The 17,798-nt window shown below is 41.4% G+C and overlaps 1 protein-coding gene across 1 annotated transcript in view; it reads left to right on the top strand.

The window, feature by feature from the left end:
- Window positions 1–7,313: 7,313 nt before the first annotated feature.
- cntn6 (contactin 6) overlaps window positions 7,314–17,798 on the top strand; it is a gene marked incomplete at its 5' end in the record, with an annotated part of 115,118 nt that continues 104,633 nt past the window's right edge. Inside the window, 3 exons of the mRNA XM_079242930.1 lie at window positions 7,314–7,368; window positions 13,698–13,821; window positions 14,039–14,214. Of these exons, the coding sequence (XP_079099056.1) occupies window positions 7,314–7,368; window positions 13,698–13,821; window positions 14,039–14,214 (355 nt within the window). The remainder of the gene's footprint in view (window positions 7,369–13,697; window positions 13,822–14,038; window positions 14,215–17,798) is intronic.

Genomic DNA, 17,798 nt, shown 5'->3' with positions numbered 1-17,798 from the left:
CCCCATCACCACATCACAACATCACCCCATCACCGCATCACCGCATCACCACATCACCCCATCACCACATCACCCCATCACCCCATCACCACATCACCCCATCACCACATCACCACATCACAACATCACCCCATCACCCCATCACCACATCACCCCATCACCCCATCACCACATCACCGCATCACCGCATCACCGCATCACCGCATCACCACATCACCACATCACCACATCACCACATCACCACATCACCGCATCACCACATCACCACATCACCCCATCACCACATCACCCCATCACCGCATCACCGCATCACCGCATCACCGCATCACCGCATCACCGCATCACCGCATCACCACATCACAACATCACCACATCACCACATCACCCCATCACCCCATCACCGCATCACCGCATCACCACATCACCACATCACCCCATCACCACATCACCACATCACCCCATCACCACATCACCACATCACCCCATCACAACATCACCCCATCACCGCATCACTGCATCACCAATTCACCGCATCACCCCATCACCCCATCACCACATCACCACATCACCACATCACAACATCAGCACTGCTATGTTCATTGATTATCTTCACATTGATAACTAATGGGTCTGATGGACACCCATGACTGATTTCTGCTTTTGTTTTGCTGATCAGGGAGGTTTGACTTGTAGAAGAAAAGCATGAAATGTGTTTCTTTCAATCACTGGATGCGAGCTGAACACCCAGATCCGGTTAACACACTCTGGGTTACATTTAGTCCAGAACAAGACTTTCCTGAAACCCCTCTGAGACCTCCTGGTTTGGTGCAGCCAACAGCATGATTTAGTTTGTGCTCTACAAACTGAGTAAAGTTAGATAATTACTGATGAGGTCGGGGAAAAACTCATACCCAGAAATTGATTAATGTGTAGCGATACACAATAAATATCCTACTTATGATATTTAACATGACTTTAGCCACATGTCAGAAGTCCTTCAAATGATCAAACAACTTAAACTAGAAAAGCTCTCAAGGTTTTTCTTTGTCAGCGTAAACTCATGTCTTCATCTTCCTCTCTCACCTTTATTTTTCTCCTCCTGCACTCACTGAAATGAGGTGAAGAAAAAGACCATCTGACTCAGACAGAAACATAATTAAGATTTTTCAAAAGATTGACTCATTCTTTAATAAGCATGTTTTCAGAAACATGTAGAAAAAGGGTTTGAAGGTCTATAAGCCACCAAATCTAATTGGCAAAAGTGTAGCCCAACAAACATTATTTCCACCCAGCGTGGGTGTATCAAGAAGTGTGCATACACAGAGGTCCCCAGTAGCACATTTCATGATTTAGACTTAAATGAATGAATGAATGAAGTTTTGTGAGTGGTGTAACTAATATATTTGAGTATTGGCTATTTCCTTTAAATTGTTACCAGAAACAGGAATGGTCTCAATTCATTTCAGTTCAATTCAATTTTTTTTGTGTATCACTCATAACTGGAAGATACTTTTACAGATACAGTCCAGTTAAATTGCAGTAAAAGAAATCTAGATGAGCATGCACGGAGTGGCAGGTGACAGGAAGAGAAACCTCCATCAGGACAGCTATCTGCCTCCAAACCTTGCTGGTGGAGAGGAACGAGTGTAAACAAGTCTCAAAGCTCTGAGCCGGGGATACATCCTGGAAAGGACAGAGAAGTTTAAATTAATACCAATATCTTTCAGTCATACAGAATAAAGAGACGGGAGAAAAAAAGTACCATGAGGTTCTTGGTGCTTCATGAGACATCTCCAGTCTCCTAAAAGCTGCTTGACACTAAAGATGGGATTTATGGCTCTTTGAAGAGATCCGGAGCTAAAAGAGCTGTTCCTTTTCAAGAGTCATTCAAGACTGGCTCGATTGTTGTTGTTTTTTTGTTTTCTTTTAAAGATTGCAACGCATATATATCAAGTAAATAACAGGTTGTAATTATATGGAAAAATTTTATTTAAATCTGGTATACCCCACCAATATATACTCTGGTGGTGGGAATTATTCCAAGACTTTGGTTATAATTATATTTCATTTGACTTGTGTTTCCATGGTTACCAAAGTTCCGTATCACCTTGCTGTAACAAGACATGTGGCACCAACAAAACTGGGCTGGCTACAATTTGCTTTCACACAAAATTATTTTAATCCTAAATTTTCACTCAAGAATACTTTTGAAATAGAAAACTACCATAAAAGTTGTTGTTTTTGTTTTTTTTTTAAATTTCAGAAAAATCAGAAATGCAGGGAAAAACAAGCAATAGAATAAACTTCAACAACATCAATACAAATTTCAGTCAATGTTTTAACTTAGAAAATTTGTTTCTTTAAAAGATTTCAATAATCAAACCAGAAAGACATAAAAGTTTAACTGATGTTCAGATGGCAGAAGTAGGAGCTGCATTCATGGACACATCACTGTCATAAGTGCCAGAGTCAGTCTCTTGGTTTCTAACATCTGACCTTACTCCTGGGTGTTGATTTTTTTAAGTGTAGTTTAAATTGTTTGCAAACCCAGACTTGAAGGAAAGGCTTTTCTAGCAAATATTGCACTTTGTTTTACCTCGACTATCAATAGAAAAGTGCATTGAAATGCTGTTCATTTCTGCATCTCATCGATCCTTTAACAGAGCCGTTCAAAAGAATAGATTCGTTCATGAACATCACATCTCTAACACATCTCTAACAGCCTAAATACACTTATAAGGATAGCCTTTGTTTCTCCTCTACATCCTTAATCTTGGCAGACTTATGGCCCACAAAGTAAAACAAAGAAGAAAGAGAAACCACAATGCATTTAATAGTCACACAGACCGCCACCATCTACTGCCATGACTCAAAGTATGTGTCTTATCACAACTTCATCCCTGACTTTTATTCCCATTTCATTGTTGAGTTTGGGCATCAGCATCATCTTAGTAAATCAGGAAGAAATCCCAACACATCACATTGACTTCATAATGGAAATTAGTTAAGAACGTCATACTCAGTTCCTTTAAAAGTAGCACGTAAAGGTAGCACCTAAAATTAGCATGTAAAGGTAGCATGTAAAGGAAGTATGTAAAGGTAGCATATAAAGGTAGTATGTAAAGGTAGTATGTAAAGGTAGCATATAAAGGTAGTATGTAAAGGTAGCAAATAAAGGTAGTATGTAAAGGTAGCATGTAAAGGTAGCATTTAAAGGTAGTATGCAAAGGTAACACGTAAAGGTAGCATGTAAAGGTAGCATGTAAAGGTAGTATGTAAAGGTAGCATGTAAAGGTAGCATGTAAAGGTAGTATGTAAAGGTAGCATGTAAAGGTAGCATTTAAAGGTAGCATGTAAAGGTAGCATGTAAAGGTAGCATGTAAAGGTAGTATGTAAAGGTAGCATGTAAAGGTAGCATGTAAAGGTAGCATTTAAAGGTAGTATGCAAAGGTAACACGTAAAGGTAGCATGTAAAGGTAGCATTTAAAGGTAGTATGTAAATGTAACACGTAAAGGTAGTATGTAAAGGTAGCATTTAAAGGTAGTATGCAAAGGTAACACGTAAAGGTAGCATGTAAAGGTAGCATTTAAAGGTAGTATGCAAAGGTAACACGTAAAGGTAGCATGTAAAGGTAGCATTTAAAGGTAGTATGTAAATGTAACACGTAAAGGTAGTATGTAAAGGTAGCATTTAAAGGTAGTATGCAAAGGTAGCATATAAAGTAGTATGTAAAGGTAGCATGTAAAGGTAGCAAATAAAGGTAGTATGTAAAGGTAGCATGTAAAGGTAGTATGCAAAGGTAGCATATAAAGTAGTATGTAAAGGTAACATGTAAAGGTAGCATGTAAAGGTAGCATTTAAAGGTAGCATATAAAGGTAGTATGTAAAGGTAACATGTAAAGGTAGCATGTAAAGGTAGCATTTAAAGGTAGTATGTAAAGGTAACACGTAAAGGTAGTATGTAAAGGTAACACGTAAAGGTAGTATGTAAAGGTAACACGTGTAATGTAAGGTAGCACAGGAATGTGGCTCCTTATGTGAAAAGCAATACAACACTGTTAGCATGCAGCAGTATTTTCACTATTTTCTTATCAGTCTAATTTCTCTGGTTTTCAGCCCTTCTTGCATGTTGCTTAGTAAACACATCTAAATGCTGAAACATATTGATTAGAAATTAAAGGTGGTGACCCCTAACAGCACTGATTACAGATCGGGATTCTGACACTGCTTCTTGGAAACAGTTTACATTATTCAGAAAGAACCTAAAGGTAAAAACCCTTCGTCTCAGCTAAGATTATGTAGTTTTGTGTCATTTCTTTAAAATCTCTTCATCCAACTCTGCAATCAACTTTAGACTCCAAAGATGGCGCAAAAAGAGCATAATGTTATGTCAAATGTTATTGAAAGAAGGGAATATTTCACATGTGAGACAGTGCCCACATGCACAATAATAATATGTTTCCTGCTCCTACATGGATAAAGTTTCCTTTCTGGCTTGTCTGGAACAGGAAAATATATTAACTCAGGCAGTTTCATGAGGAGAGACATCCAGCAAACCCTCGATCATTGCTCAGGTCAGTAATTGATTGAGACTCGTGACAAGTTTGGGCAGCATGACAAACAAAAAGTCAGAAGGTTAAAAAAGTGGAAACCAAATCAATAACGATGACTGACAAGATGAAGCTTGGATGATCGGTATCGAGCTCTCTAAGAATAAATAATGTACAGCAGAATGGATCGACTTCATTTCCTCCCTCCCTGCTCCACTAATGCATGTTTTCCTCTCTTCATTCTCCTTTCATGCTTTGTTCCGTTTTCCTACATGCATCTATCTCACTCAATTTTGAGACAGAAAGGATAAAAGAAAAAAAAAAGAAAAAAAAAAAAAAAAACAAGCAGTGAATATGAGAATAACAATGTGAAACTACAAGAATTGTCACCAGAGTGGAGAGTGATGTAAGATCTACTGGAAACATTTCTGTACATGTATGTAACTCGTCATTCTTAAAGTTAACCCTTTATAGGGCACTCAGTGAAATACCTTGAAATTAGAAATTTTAACCTAAAATTGTCCTTCTGGTATGTACCAAGACCTCCATTCTGTTGTTACATTGACAAAAAAAAAAAAAAAAAAAAAAAAAAAAAAAATTCATGCTGAATATTACAGAAAACAAAGTGATCAAATGTAGTCACTTGCCCCATAAAGGGTTAATAATTCTTTTTTTTTTTTTTTTTTTTTTTTTTTTTTACAGAATAGTCTGCATAAAGGATGCTTTAGAGCTTCTTTGTGGACTTTTAGAGAACTGAACGGGTCTTCCATCCTTCTGAAAAATAACATGCGTGTTACAGTCTAGTCGGCTGATTTGGCTCCTTATCGACATAGTCAGCAGTCACATCAGCAGGCATGACACAAAGCGCAGAGAAGCAAATAATGCACTTTAAAACCCTCAGTGCCTGAGTGCTGCAATTTCCATCAATGACCACACCCCGTCGTAGAGTCAGCACTGCATCTCATCTCGGCAGGTACCGCTGTCTCAGCTTGCTCGCCACTTTCACTCCTCGGGATCATTAACTGTTTGAATTTAGCAATGAACAGAAGTCCACATATCTGAAACAACACAGAAAAGATTAGCCAGAATTAGGCAGCGAAGACAATCCCTGCTCTGCATGGACAGGTGAAGGAGGAAGGAGGCTGCTCTCGCCTCCATGGGCGCAGACTGCAGCGTCACAGATGTAGATACATTTTTTTACCCGCTTTACATCCCCCTGTCTCAGATGTTGCTCCTGGTTATTGTGACTAACCTCTCAGTCCAGTCAAGTATCTTCTGATTAAGACCCAATATATATATATATATATATATATATATATATATATATATATATATATATATATATATATATATATATATATATACATATATATATATATATATGTATATATATATATATATATATATATATATATATATATATATACATATATATAGTAGTATATATATGTAATAATGTATATATAATACTACAAGCCAAAGTCCAGTAATTTGGCTTTCAGACACAATGGAACACTGATAGATAGATATATATATATGTATATATATACATATGTATGTATATATATATATATATATATATATATATATATATATATATATATATATATATATATATATATATATATATATATATATATATGTATGTATGTATGTATATATATATATATGTATATATATACATATGTATGTATATATATATATATATATATATATATATATATATATATATATATATATATATATATATATATATATATATATATGTATGTATATATATATATATATATCAGTGTTCCATTGTGTCTGAAAGCCAAATTACTGGACTTTGGCTTGTAGTATTATATATACATTATTACATATATATACTACTATATATATGTATATATATATATATATATATATATACATATATATATATATATATATATATATATATATATATATATATATATATATATATATGTATGTATATATATATATATATATCAGTGTTCCATTGTGTCTGAAAGCCAAATTACTGGACTTTGGCTTGTAGTACTCAGACGTACTACATCCGCCGGCAGTTTTAAGAATATGTCCCAGTTATGTCCAAGCATGTTGGAAAACAAACAAAACTAAAACTATTTTTGGACTGTCCTCAGATATTATTTGATACTTTTAGATAAATATCCTTTTGATTCTGATACCATAATGGTCTAAATAAGATTATTTATTTGGTATTTTGGGTGTTAAATTTTTTTACCCTCAGCTTATAAAGATTGTCTTCATTCAGCAGTATTTCTTTTGAAGTACGGTGTTCCTAGCTCACCTTCTATTGGTCCAACACATATATGTTCAGCCAACAGTTTGTAGAAAGCCTAATGCTCCCTTTGGCAGGAAGCTCTGCTCATCTGTTGCTGTTCCTCCTTATTTTCTCCTCACTTGCTCCGTGGAGATAGTGTAGCTGCAATATGTATACACTAAATATCAGCTCTCTTGGTATCAGCTGCTGGCTCGCCCTCCAGCATGGGATTTAGGCTCTGCTCACTCGCTTGAATGAATTATTAATGTCGCTCTGATTTTCCACAAGCTCAAGCCTTTTTAAAAAACTATATTTTCCAGGAGGCTTGGTGGAGGCTGGATCTTCTTATGTCCACAGTGCTCACACACCCTCTTTTTTTTTCCCCCTAGTGCAAACAAAGGAACATTTGACCAGGAAGAATTCTCCACTCTGGCAACTGGATGGGAAGAAGGAGAATCTCTGACCTTGGAAAGTGAAGATGTTGTTGCCATGGGAACTGTTAATCCTTCTGTCACTCACAGAGTGCCTTGCTGGTGAGACACCAAGACAAGTCGCCTTTCATGACACACCTGATATGCATACATCTTTCCCAGGGAGGTTTGGCTTCTTCTGGTGCATGTTAGCTTATCATTTCATTACAAGGGAAGCGATGGCAACCTCGAAGGGATTAGAACTTTATTGCTTTTGGATCTGGACATTCCACTCCCAAGATGGACAAGAAAATGTGCAAAATCCTCCAAATCTGATTCCCGTTTAGCTTGGGAGAGCTTAGCAGAGCGTTTCTCAAGCACAGGGTCTGATATGTAAATGAATGAGTGTGACTTATATGATTTAGGAGGAAGAAGTTGTAATATCATATCATAACAGCCCGGAGAGCTGACGGCTGGAAGAGCTGTGGACCTTCAGAGTTAACCGATAGCTGCTTGAATGCTGAAGTACTTGTTGATTCCCATCTTTTCCACCCCAACCAGTAGAGGCAGACGGCAGCGCTTCCTGAGTCTGGATGGAGGTTTCCTTTACTCCGTCGTCCGCTGGCCTGCAGTGCTCTGAATGGGAGGGGGGTGAGACCAGAAGAAATAACAGTCCAGTCTATTCGTTTCCTCAGACGCACATCCTTTTTAAACTGTCATGTTGACTTTATTATTTCAAATTAGACTAAAAATGATCTTCTCCCAAAGGGAATTTAAACAATTTTTTCATAAATTCAGATATAATTGAAAATCTAGCATTTGTCCCAAATTAGCAGGCAACAAAAACACCAGCATAAACTAGAAGCCCAAACCCTAATTCCAGGCTAGCGATGGAGTGGCGAGCGGTCCAGGGTGTACCCCGCCTTTCACCCAAACACTGCTGGGATAGGCTCCAGCTTCCCCGCCACCCTCATCGGACTCAGCGGTTAGGATGATGAATAATTAAAAAATACCAGGACAATGCAAAAGAAAAGAAGCCAACATAAAACCAAACAGGTATGATTAGTGTTTTCAAAAGAGGATTAAAGTCTGACTCTTTATTGAAGCCTGGATTTTTTTCTGGGTTGTAATTTTAATTTCCAAAAAAGTTTTCCTTCGTTGGCGGAGTCGTTTCCACTCCATGAAAAAGAGTCGTAATGTAAAACAAAAAGGTTATAAAAACCATTTTTATCCAAAAACACTGGGGAGAGGGGGGTGCACAAATTAGGACTAACCTTACCTAATTCATCGTGTGCAATTTTGCACTTTTACTTTGGGAGCTTAGTGAATTTAAATTACCGAGTATGTTTTGAAAATAATGCTATTTTTTATTTGATTTGTTTGGTTCATAAATAATTCAACGTCCATTTTCCACTGATCTGAAGTCATTGGTCATCACTGTGTTTAGACACAATTAAAAAGTCGTTCTTAAAAAAAACACGTCCACACCTAATCTCTGCTGCAAAGAGGGAAAAAGTTTGAGTTCATCATTTACTTTACGGTGGTGACTTGAAGCAAATAAGAATCTCTTCTGATTCATCTGATATCAGGTTTTCCTCAGCCTCCTGTACTTTTCCTGTTTCCTCAGGTCCGTTTAGGCTCAACACACTCAAACCATTCAGTTTCACCACTCAGCATCTCAAGTTAAAGAAAACTTTGTTTGCATTTAACTAGCTGAATTTTACAGTGCGTGAAGAGGATTGTGATTGGATTCGACTGTAAATTCAAACCTTGAAGACTTTGTAGTGAATCGATGCTTTACAGTTAAAGCTGAATTGAATTAAATTGGAAAAATGAATAAAAATTCAGTTTTTCAGGGAATGAAAAAGCTTTTTTTTTTTTCAGGTTTTCAGGGATTTTCAGGTTTTTTTCTTTCCAACGTACAATTTGACAAAATGTTGGAGGCCGACATAAAGCAGAGCACTCGCTCTGTTTTATTTTCCTCCCTGTTTTATTATGCAATCGCCTTGCTTTGTGTCCATCTGTCCGTCTGCTGACACTTACATGAATTGTGGACATGAGCTGTTAAACACACTCCTTCTTTTCTTCACACTCATTTATTTTGTAGTCCGTCGACGACCACATGCTGACGCTCCTTTCCTCTGAGTGACGAGCAGCATAACAGCAGTCTGGTTTTCTCAGAGCTGCATGAGTTAAAGCTCTGGCATTAAAATCTCGCTCAGAGCCGTCTCTTTACGTTTTGGTTGCATAAGTTGTGCAGCTGAGAGATTTACTGTCGACAGCCATATTTGAGTGTATAGTTTATGCTCAGCTCAAGCCATCCGTTTACAAGCCATCACACAAATACAGTGAAATTTACACAGCATATGGACTGGAGTCTCTTTTATTGTTATTTATTCTTCCATTTCCATTGATTTAGCATCTCATCTCAAGTCAGCATTTTCACTGGGGTGTATCATGAACTGTGCAGACGGCGAGAAGAGAGTGGAGGGGTTTGGAGATTGAGGTTCATGACTTGCAGTGCATGTGTTCTGCATACCTGCTACAGAGTGCACGTTTGCATGCAAATCTGACTGGATGTGTGTGTACGAGTGGTCAGTGCAGTTGGTGTGATTTGAGGGTGAGCCAGTTCTCAGGCAGACATGCAAAGCTCCCATCATTTCCCAGGTGAAACAGCCCAGCTATTAAAGGTTCATTAATTTGTTTAATTTAGAGGACACTGCAGGCAGGGTAAAATACGAAGCACCTCCCCCAGTGGCAGCAGAAACAAGGCCCTTACCTCAGGCAAAGACTCCCACTCTCATTAGGATGATGATGATGATGATGATGATGATGTGGGAGGGAGCATTTTTGTCCTAGTCAAGGTTAGAGATGTGTGTAATAAGAAAAGAAAGGAGGGAAACAGAAAGGCCTCGTCCTCTGCAGGAAACAGGAGTCATTCTTTGGGAGTGGTGGCGGTGTGCAGCTCAGCGTGTGGCGCCTGATGTCAGGGGAGAGGCAGGGTGGGTGCCGGTGTGTGAGTGTGCATCTAGAAAAGAAAATTCAGATTTTACAGGAGTAATTAGTGCGCTGTCAGTTAATTACTCCTGTGTATTGATAGTTTGGTTGGAACCAACCAAACAAGAAGCCTGAGCGAGCACCCTGCACGTAGACAACAGCTTCACCGGGTCTGCACTAATTAGATTGTGACCAGAGGAGAGCACTGTTAACAAAGTTATCCCACTTGCTTTGAAATAAGGATGAAAAAAAAGCCCCATTTGCGTCGCTTGTCCATCTTTCTAATTATCTTTGACTCAGCATGGAGCTCTTTCTGTCTGTGATCTCATGTCATTCATGCACAATTTCCACACAAGGTTTTGGCAACTTTTTTGTTCATTTCAGGTGTGAAATAAAGTGACTGAGTAAGACAAGAAAAGTATGCATACTACTGCTGTACTTTTAGGAGTTCCTGCAGCTTCCACCTCTCCCAGGCAAGTCTCTAACGGCTTTTCTTACCTACATTTGCAGTTTACCCCACGCTTGCTGGCAGGCCTCATTTACACTTTTGTAACAGCACCTGTGAACTGCCTTCCTTAGGTCCCTTAACAGATGTTCTTTTGTGTTTTAAACTGGCTTTAGTATAGCTGAAGGATAGTCAGTTTCCCTCAAGCTGTTGTTGAGCACTCTTGGCTCTGTTCATCTCACCGCTGTGCTGAAAGTTGGACTGTCACTCCCGTCTCTGGAAAGTTTCATGTTGGTTGTTTTCACAGCTTGGCCACATTGCCCAGCCTCTCAAGGGTCCTGGAGATGGGAGCTGTGCTCCTGGAAACACTTAAAAGATGGGAAAGAACGCATTCTGATATCATTTGCTGAGGAGATCTATAAACCTGATTCTAACATCTCGTGATTCTTATCATGTTTTGGCACAGCTGGATGAAGTTTTGGATGCATCTAAAGTATCTTTTGCATGGATGCAACCGGGGCACCGCTCAAGTGTTTGACTGCTTTTATTATTATTCTGCTTTATCTTATTATTATTTGTCAGGCACCATCAACAGTGAAACATTCAAATCAGACCAGGCTGAGTGAAGATGCACCAGATTACAGCTTACTAGCTAGTTTCCATCTCTGTTAGGCCCAGGAGTAAAAGATAGAAAGATATTAAAACAACATACTAATAATCAAACAAAAGATCCAAAAAAATAAAGGAAACATCACACAATGTACTTGGCATAAAGTGCAAACTCCCACGGTGGTCAGAACGCTCCTTCTATACGACACAGAAGAGACTGTCCCGTAAGAAAACCGTTGCAAAGACGACGTCGATCATTCAACTTGTCGTTTTCCTCTGAAATGGAAGACCGTCCACGTTCTTTCCCCTGCGAAAAGGAGAGTCTACATGGGTGTAGCGTTTACCAGGTGGAGACAGTTCATGATGGACTCCAGGTGGAGGTTGCAGCTTTCTGCTGGACAGGTAAGTTCATTCAGTCCAACAGTACAGTTTATTTTAGCGTTATGTTAGAAACAGGGCAGGTAGTCCAGCAGCTGCTTTATCCTCCCGTTTGAGTGGCATCATCTACCGCTGCTGCTGCTTTTCAGTGTACAGTGGAAGTCACGGCGCCCAGTTGGCCGTGCACCAGCACCATGGCACTTCCTGAACCAAATATAGAAACACATTCATAATGAGCAAAGGTGGTGATTCGAAACCTCAATCCTCCAGCACCAAAGATGGTGGTTTCCATGGCAAACTGTCAGGTCTTTGGTGGACAAATGCTTTAATAATTTCTGCTTCAGTAAAGATAAAAGAAAAAAACAAAAACAGAAAGTGGAACGCCTGTGATGGACTGACGAGCCTTCCAGGATGTACCTGCTCCTTCCCTGATTATCGCTTGGATAGGCTCCACCTTCGCTGCATACTTGATGAATGAATAAAAACATAAAAATAATGGAATGCCAGAATTCATCTGCGCTGTATTTCATGCTGGTTTGAGAAAGTTCAATAAAAAAACAAGAAGAAACCAAACAAAACCATCAATAAGTGGAAGAAAGTGAAAAAGGAACTCTGCAACATGACAGAAGAGACCCAAACTAAAGCAAAGCAGGATGTTACATGTCCATCTGTCCAGCTGCAGCCAAGCAAAGACCACACCAAGTACAGTTTGTCCATAACTACACTCAGCTGGTTGCACATGCAAATATAAGGTTGTGTCACCATGGCAACGGGTACTAGAAACCTAAGTTATTCCAGGGCAGGTTATGTCCTGAGATAAAGCACTAGCATAGGTTCAAGCTCCACCTTCTGACCAATCACCTCTCAGCAAATGAAACCGTATGAAAGAGATGAGTCTATCATGAAGAGACGACCTCCGTCTGACTCGTTCAAAGTCAAACTTTTGTCATCTTCATGACAAAAGTGTTGCTGAAAGGGAAATGATGGAGCCTGAAACACCGACTGACTGATTGACATCAGAGGTCGCCATCCTGCAGGTTTCAGTGTTTCCCTGCTGCAACACACCTGACCCTAACCAACGGCTCATTACCAGGCAGGTGCAGAAGATGACAAGATGTTGGAGAACCTTTTCATCTGAACCAAGCGTGTTGTAGCAGGGAAACCGACTCATGCAGGTGGGTTCAGGTGAAGATTGGGGAATGATGTCATCGCTTCTGAAATGCAGTGTCTGGACTCTGGTGTATGCACTCTGACTGGTTTATCTGTTCCATCAGTCCACCATCCCACATGTTTGTTTATTCCGGAAAAGAAGAAAATAAGCTTCTAAACTGTAAAAATAAGATGGAAGTAGTCGTGCCATCTCTCTGCCGAAGACAACGTTGTTCTAAAAGACTTTACTGTAGTCTTCACACATAGTATATTATAAGTTACGTTTATGATAAACTATAAACACTTTTACATCTATAATCATAAATATTTGATCATTTGTGGATTGTTTCTGTAATGTGTCTTACTCAGTCCTAATTAGAAGTTAGATCCAAAGCAGCATAAAAAGGAAAGTTGTCTAAGACCTTTTTTAAATTAATCTTTTATTATTATTGTTGTTATTGAGAAAATAATGACTGTAAATCAAAACGATTCAGGAAGCATTTACCCTCACATAATAACTTCTGTTAGAATAAAAATGCTCTTGATAAGGGAGAGGTAAATAACAGACTATTTCACGGCTGAGCAGTCGGCTGCACACAAAGTGCCAGTTGGCCGATATGAAACAGGGTTATCTCTTGTTAATTGCTCTCTCATCAATGTGACATCTGCCTGGTGACACGAGCACAAGAGGGTTTAATAAATGCAGGGTCTGCTCAAACAGCCATGTTGGCAGCTGATTATAATAAGCGCAGAGTTTACAGCCAGTTTCCCTGAGCGCTGTGGAATTTCTTTTTGCATTAATTCAGTGTCACGCGCTTCGTGTCATTTTACAATTAATCCTTTTTTCCTTTTTCTTTTCTTTTCTTTTTGACAGAAAATGCCCGCCACGGTCCCGTCTTCACACAGGAGCCCAGCGACAGCATTTTCCCAATGAGCACTGGTGATAAGTTGGTGTTTATTAATTGCAAAGCAAAGGGAAATCCACCCCCACAATATAGGTAAGTCCTCCAACTGCACTTTAATTATCTGCAAGGTAATGTGCAGTGCCAATGACAACAAACCTCATTAAAATCTCAGTAAAACAGCCATGCATGTTTTAGGCTTTTTTCTAAAGTATTCAGCTAAAAAAAAAAAATTCCTATCACATCGAGTTTCATGAACACGTCTGCGAACTTGAAGCTGACAGAATAAAAGTCGTATTTACTGTGACTACAGGTGGAAAGTGGATGGGCAGGATATAAACACAGACTCTGATCTAAACTACAGCCTTGTGGAGGGGAGCCTATTGATCAATAACCCTCACTTCATCAATCATGGAGGCGTGTATCAGTGCATCGCCACCAACACTTTTGGGACCGTCGTCAGCAGGAAGGCAAAAGTCCAGTTTGCATGTGAGTAGATTTTCAACTCAGTTTTCAGTGTTACCGTTAGAAACATGCAGGAATCCTTTTTGTCTCATTTTGTTTTGGGATTGTCTTTGACTTGATGAAACACAACACACTGATTACAGAACCACAGTTAGAGGTTAATTCTGCCATTTGTTGGTTCATCCATGGAAGACCAGAAAGTACTGAGGATCTCCACTCTATGAGAAAATACTCATCAGCACTTTATTATATTCACCTTGGTCCCGGAACAGTGGACCAGCTCTGCAGCTGAGCGAGAAGGTGAAACTCTCGATTTACCAGTCGATCTACGGTCCTACCCTCACCCATGATCATGAGCTGCGGGTCGTGACCGAAAGAACGACATTGTGGATTCAGATGGCTGTAATGAGTTCCTCTGCAGGGTGGCCGGGCTCTCCCTTAGAGGTAGGGTGTCAAACTCCAGGCCTCAAGGGCCGGTATCCTGCAGGTTTTTGTTGTTTGCCTCCACCAACACAGCTGATTCAAATCAAACGCATCCAGCAGCTTCTTGGCAACCTGTTTTTAAGTTTTGGTCAGGTGTGTTGGAGCATGGAGACAACAAAAACCAGCAGGATACCGGCCCTCGAGGACTGGAGTTTGACACCTGTGCCTTAGAGCTAGGAGGAGCTCGGTCATCAGAGTAGAGCCGCTGCTCCTCCGCATCGAGAGGAACCAGTTGAGGTGGCTCAGGCATCTGGTCAGGATGCCTCCTGGACCTCCCTGGTGAGGTGTTTCAGGCACGTCCCTCTGGGAGGAGACCCCGGGGAAGACCCAGGACACGCTGGAGGGATTATATCTCTCGGCTGGCCTGGGAACGCCTCGGGATCCCCCCGCAGAGTTGTGGCTGGGGAGAGGGAAGTCTGGGCTTCCCTGCTGAGGTTGCTGCCCCCCTGACCCTGGAAAAGATGCAGAATGGATGGATGGATGGACCTTGGTGGAACTGGGCTGGCACCTTTTTCCTTCAGAGCTCCCTTCTTGGCATAAATTTAGCAAGATGTTGAAAACGTTCCTCAGAGATTATACTTCATATTGACATGAAGCATCAAACAGTTGCTGCAGATCCATTAGTTTCACATCATGACGAGAATCTCCCGTTCCACCTCATCATGATGAGAATCTCCCGTTCCACCTCATCACCATGAGAATCTCCCATTCCACCTCATCACCATGAGAATCTCCCGTTCCACCTCATCACCATGAGAATCTCCCGTTCCACCTCATCACAATGAGAATCTCCCGTTCCACCTCATCACCATGAGAATCTCCCGTTCCACCTCATCACGATGAGAATCTCCCATTCTACCTCATCACCATGAGAATCTCCCGTTCCACCTCATCACCATGAGAATCTCCCGTTCCACCTCATCACCATGAGAATCTCCCGTTCCACCTCATCACCATGAGAATCTCCCGTTCCACCTCATCACCATGAGAATCTCCCGTTCCACCTCATCACGATGAGAATCTCCCGTTCCACCTCATCACCATGAGAATCTCCCGTTCCACCTCATCACCATGAGAATCTCCCGTTCCACCTCATCACCATGAGAATCTCCCGTTCCACCTCATCACCATGAGAATCTCCCGTTCCTCCTCATCACCATGAGAATCTCCCGTTCCACCTCATCACCATGAGAATCTCCCGTTCCACCTCATCACCATGAGAATCTCCCGTTCCACCTCATCACCATGAGAATCTCCCGTTCCTCCTCATCACCATGAGAATCTCCCGTTCCACCTCATCACCATGAGAATCTCCCGTTCCACCTCATCACCATGAGAATCTCCCGTTCCACCTCATCACCATGAGAATCTCCCGTTCCACCTCATCACCATGAGAATCTCCCGTTCCACCTCATCACCATGAGAATCTCCCGTTCCTCCTCATCACCATGAGAATCTCCCGTTCCACCTCATCACCATGAGAATCTCCCGTTCCACCTCATCACCATGAGAATCTCCCGTTCCACCTCATCACCATGAGAATCTCCCGTTCCTCCTCATCACCATGAGAATCTCCCGTTCCACCTCATCACCATGAGAATCTCCCGTTCCACCTCATCATGATGAGAATCTCCCGTTCCACCTCATCACCATGAGAATCTCCCGTTCCTCCTCATCACCATGAGAATCTCCCGTTCCTCCTCATCACCATGAGAATCTCCCGTTCCACCTCATCACCATGAGAATCTCCCGTTCCACCTCATCACCATGAGAATCTCCCGTTCCACCTCATCATGATGAGAATCTCCCGTTCCTCCTCATCACCATGAGAATCTCCCGTTCCACCTCATCACCATGAGAATCTCCCGTTCCACCTCATCACCATGAGAATCTCCCGTTCCACCTCATCACCATGAGAATCTCCCGTTCCACCTCATCACGATGAGAATCTCCCGTTCCACCTCATCATGATGAGAATCTCCCGTTCCACCTCATCACGATGAGAATCTCCCGTTCCACCTCATCACCATGAGAATCTCCCGTTCCACCTCATCATGATGAGAATCTCCCGTTCCACCTCATCACCATGAGAATCTCCCGTTCCTCCTCATCATGATGAGAATCTCCCGTTCCACCTCATCACCATGAGAATCTCCCGTTCCTCCTCATCACCATGAGAATCTCCCGTTCCTCCTCATCACCATGAGAATCTCCCGTTCCTCCTCATCACCATGAGAATCTCCCGTTCCTCCTCATCACCATGAGAATCTCCCGTTCCTCCTCATCACCATGAGAATCTCCCGTTCCTCCTCATCACCATGAGAATCTCCCGTTCCACCTCATCATGATGAGAATCTCCCGTTCCACCTCATCACCATGAGAATCTCCCGTTCCACCTCATCATGATGAGAATCTCCCGTTCCTCCTCATCACCATGAGAATCTCCCGTTCGACCTCATCACCATGAGAATTTCCCGTTCCACGTCATCACCATGACAATCTCCCGTTCCACCTCATCACCATGAGAATCTCCCGTTCCACCTCATCATGAGAATCTCCCGTTCTACCTCATCACCATGAGAATCTCCCGTTCCACCTCATCACCATGAGAATCTCCCGTTCCTCCTCATCACCATGAGAATCTCCCGTTCCTCCTCATCACCATGAGAATCTCCCGTTCCACCTCATCACCATGAGAATCTCCCGTTCCACCTCATCATGATGAGAATCTCCCGTTCCTCCTCATCACCATGAGAATCTCCCGTTCCACCTCATCACCATGAGAATCTCCCGTTCCACCTCATCACCATGAGAATCTCCCGTTCCACCTCATCACCATGAGAATCTCCCGTTCCACCTCATCATGATGAGAATCTCCCGTTCCACCTCATCATGATGAGAATCTCCCGTTCTACCTCATCACCATGATAATCTCCCGTTCCACCTCATCACCATGAGAATCTCCCGTTCCACCTCATCACCATGAGAATCTCCCGTTCCTCCTCATCACCATGAGAATCTCCCGTTCCACCTCATCACCATGAGAATCTCCCGTTCCACCTCATCACCATGAGAATCTCCCGTTCCTCCTCATCACCATGAGAATCTCCCGTTCCTCCTCATCA

The sequence above is a fragment of the Telmatherina bonti genome (genome assembly GCF_933228915.1).
Source record: "Telmatherina bonti genome assembly, chromosome: 6".
Classification (NCBI taxonomy): Eukaryota; Metazoa; Chordata; class Actinopteri; order Atheriniformes; family Telmatherinidae; genus Telmatherina; species Telmatherina bonti.
Note: the sequence above shows the minus strand (reverse complement) of the source record. Positions and strands in the feature narration are given on the sequence as shown.